General features: G+C 34.9%; 1 protein-coding gene across 1 annotated transcript in view; it reads left to right on the forward strand.

The window, feature by feature from the left end:
• The window catches only part of LOC119422394 (E3 ubiquitin-protein ligase SMURF2), a 55,476-nt gene that overhangs the window by 22,854 nt on the left and 29,129 nt on the right, over positions 1-3,493 (forward strand). Inside the window, exon 3 of the mRNA XM_037689759.1 lies at positions 2,418-2,526. Within this exon, the coding sequence (XP_037545687.1) occupies positions 2,418-2,526 (109 nt within the window). The remainder of the gene's footprint in view (positions 1-2,417; positions 2,527-3,493) is intronic.

Genomic DNA, 3,493 nt, shown 5'->3' on the forward strand with positions numbered 1-3,493 from the left:
GTAGGTGATGCGCGTGTGGACAGCGTTGGTTTAAGGACTTGTAAACAGTAGAACTTGATTAAAAATATTTATTTTTACTGTTGCAATATTTCCAATTTAAAAAATGCATTTAGTAGTTGCACTTTTTCCTGAAACATCCAAATGTTGTAGGACAATTTATTATATTTTATTTTTTTAAGTACTTTGTGTACTCTACTGTATACTGTGTACATACATTGACACAAACTCACAGAGAAGTTCCAAGATGCCACAAAAGGGGGACTGAACAAGTTAAGTGATGTTCCTGTTGACTGGAATATATCAGACATTTTAAATTTTAATTAGCATATTCACAAGAGAGTAGCTTTTATCATATTTCCAGCCAGACAATATTTTTTTTCTATTTGCTGCACTTGCACTCTTGTTTGCTGTGTAAATGTTTGTCTCTGTCACACCCAATTAGGCCTCATATTTAATTTTTAAATTTTAAATTATTATTTGTTTGAGCGTCTTTGGGAGGATTGTTGTGATGCGTGTGTTACTCCAAGCTGGAAAAGTAAAAACAAACATGCGTTACAAGAGGTCATAAAAGGTTACATGACTAAACTTGACACGTTGAGCTATTCTGTAGTTTGAGATAATTGAAGAAATTTAACAATGATGTCACGTTGATTCAGACAATATTATTAGATATTACATTTTAATTTTTTTTAATTTATTTTTGTTGATCAGTTAAGCCCTCAGATTGACAAGATAGATGTGGGGGTTTGATAAATCTGAAATTTATGATTCATACCAGTCTTGGTTGATGACGCCTCTAGGCCTTAGTCATTATAATTTCTACAAGAAGTAGAAATAGACTTGAATAAAATGTTCGACTGGTTTTAGAAAATCAAAATGGCGTAAACATGAAAAAAAGCAACAACTTTAAAACTGGATTATTTACAGTATATTGTGTACAACTGTAAAATACATTGCCTGGCCAAAAAAAAAAGTTGCCTCCTGAATTTAACTAAGCCAATAGGTACAAGCCTCCTGTTGGATGATTACTGCATGGGCGATTACCTTTCAGCTGGCAACAAATTATTTAACCCCAACTGGTGCAATGAGTTGCTTCTCACTTCTTAAACAACCATGTTGAAAGACGCATCGCGTGATCATGGAAAAGATGTCAGTCTGTTGGAGAAGGGTCAAATCATTGGCATCAAGCAGAGAAAACATCTAAGGAGATTGTAGAAACTACTAAAATTGGGCTAAGAACTGTCCAACGCATTATTAAAAACTGGAAGGATAGTGGAAACCCATCGTCTTCAAGGAAGAAATGTGGCTGGAAAAAAATGTGGCCTACTGTACAAGCCTGTGGAGGCAGTGCTATGATCTGGGGTTGCTGCAGTTGGTCAGGTTTAGGTTCAGCAACAGTATGTGCTCAAAAAATGAGGTCAGCTGACTACCTGAATATACTGAATGACCAGGTTATTCCATCAATGGAATATTTTCTTCCCTGATGGCATGGCATATTCCAAGATGACAATGCCAGGATTCATCGGGCTCAAATTGTGAAAGAGTAGTTCTGGGAGCATAAGACATCATTTTCACACATGGATTGGCCACCACAGAGTCCAGACCTTAACCCCATTGACGATCTTTGGGATGTGCTGGAGAAGGCTTTGTGGAGCGGTCAGAATCTGTCATCATCAATGCAAGATCTTGGTGAAAATGAATGCAACACTGGAAGGAAATGGATCTCAAACTCATGAAGAAACTCATTGAAACAATGCCACAGCGAATGCATGCTGTAATCAAAGCTAAAGGCGGTCCAACGAAATATTAGTGTGACCTTTTTTTTTTCTTTTTTTTTGGTGGCGACCTTTTTTTTTTGGCCAGGCAGTGTAGTTAGTGCTGTGTTGAAACTAGGTTTTTCTAGACCAAGTACAAGAATTTGTTTGGGTACCAATATCGAGTGTTTGAATTAGTACTTAAACATAACACAATAACTTTAGGAACAATTATTTTTTTAAATTTAGAACACAATAATCAGTCAGTCCTATCTTAAAATATCTTCAAAATACAGACACTTTTTTTGTGCCTTCGTTTACTTTTGCAGTGAAAGGATAGTCACCAAGCATAAATATGGTATTGGTTAGAAGTATTGTTGTTTTTATGAGTACAATTACAAGTTTTTGAGGCTGGTGTCAGGCAACACTAAATATAATAACATTTTGGTTTATTACTTTGTCTTTTATACAGTCTTTTTCTTTTTTCTTTTTTTTTTTAACCTTTGTCAGCAACCACATAAACATTTCTGCCCAGTCTCATTTAGGCTGATCGTTTTTGTCACCCCTTTTTATTCTTCTTGATACAAGTTGGAAGCAGTCTTTCAAAATTAGTTCTCATGCTGAACAAAATCTTTTGGTTACTCTTGTCTTTTTCCTCAACAGGGTTGCCGGATCCTTTTGCTAAAGTAGTGGTGGATGGTTCTGGACAATGTCACTCTACAGACACTGTCAGAAATACTCTTGACCCAAAGTGGAATCAACATTATGATCTGTAAGTACACAACAACACGGATGGAGTGTGGCATGTTGCTGAATGTCCTTTATGCCTCATCAAGAAGAGTTCAGTCCTTGTTGCAAGCTAGTATTGAAATATGTACAGAGCAAGTTTTCATATGTTTTTGTTTTGTTTTCTTTACTCATCATAATATATAGAATATCCATCTGTGGCAAAGCAGAAACATGTCCATTCTGGTTGAGGTTGAACATTGTGACCACGAATAAAAAGACATTTAAACTTTTTAAATTAAGGTCATGCCAAATTTTCTATAATTATTTTCAAAAAGTCTAAAACATTGCTGCATAATAATTTAAATGGATAATTTCAATACTTGCAAATACTATAAATGACCTTTTAATTTTAGTTTTACCCAAACACTTCTAAAACCATTTTGCACAGAGTTCTTATGTATAGACTGAAGAGGAAAATATTGATTCTAAGCCTAAAAAAAAAAGGAAAATTGAAAGATTTTTACAATTTACTATGCAAGTAATGGATTTTAAATTTATAGATTGCGGCAAAATTATACACTGCATCATAATTTATTCTGGTGAACTGAACATTGAAGATGTTTCTGCCATTTTAAATCATTTGTGTGGCAGCAGTTTCAACTGTTGGACACTATCAGCCCGGCCTCCCCGTCCTCATCCTGACTCTGCTATGTGCCAAGAAGAAGAGTCTCTGTGGGGCATTATTAAAATAGAATACATTTACATTCAATGTTTAATTTTCATGCTGGTTTATCAACTTTGAATGTTAAACAATTAGATTTGAACCCCATGTTTAGCAGTTCGAGTAAAAAAAAAAAAAAAAACCTCCTCCCCTCACTTTCCATCCATACATCCATACATCCATCCATACATATCTATACATCAATCCATACATATCTATACATCCATCCATACATATCTATACATCCATCCATACATATCCATCCATCCATACATACATATCCATACAT

The sequence above is a fragment of the Nematolebias whitei genome, chromosome 16, assembly GCF_014905685.2.
Source record: "Nematolebias whitei isolate Nwh7 chromosome 16, NemWhi1, whole genome shotgun sequence".
Taxonomy (NCBI): Eukaryota; Metazoa; Chordata; class Actinopteri; order Cyprinodontiformes; family Rivulidae; genus Nematolebias; species Nematolebias whitei.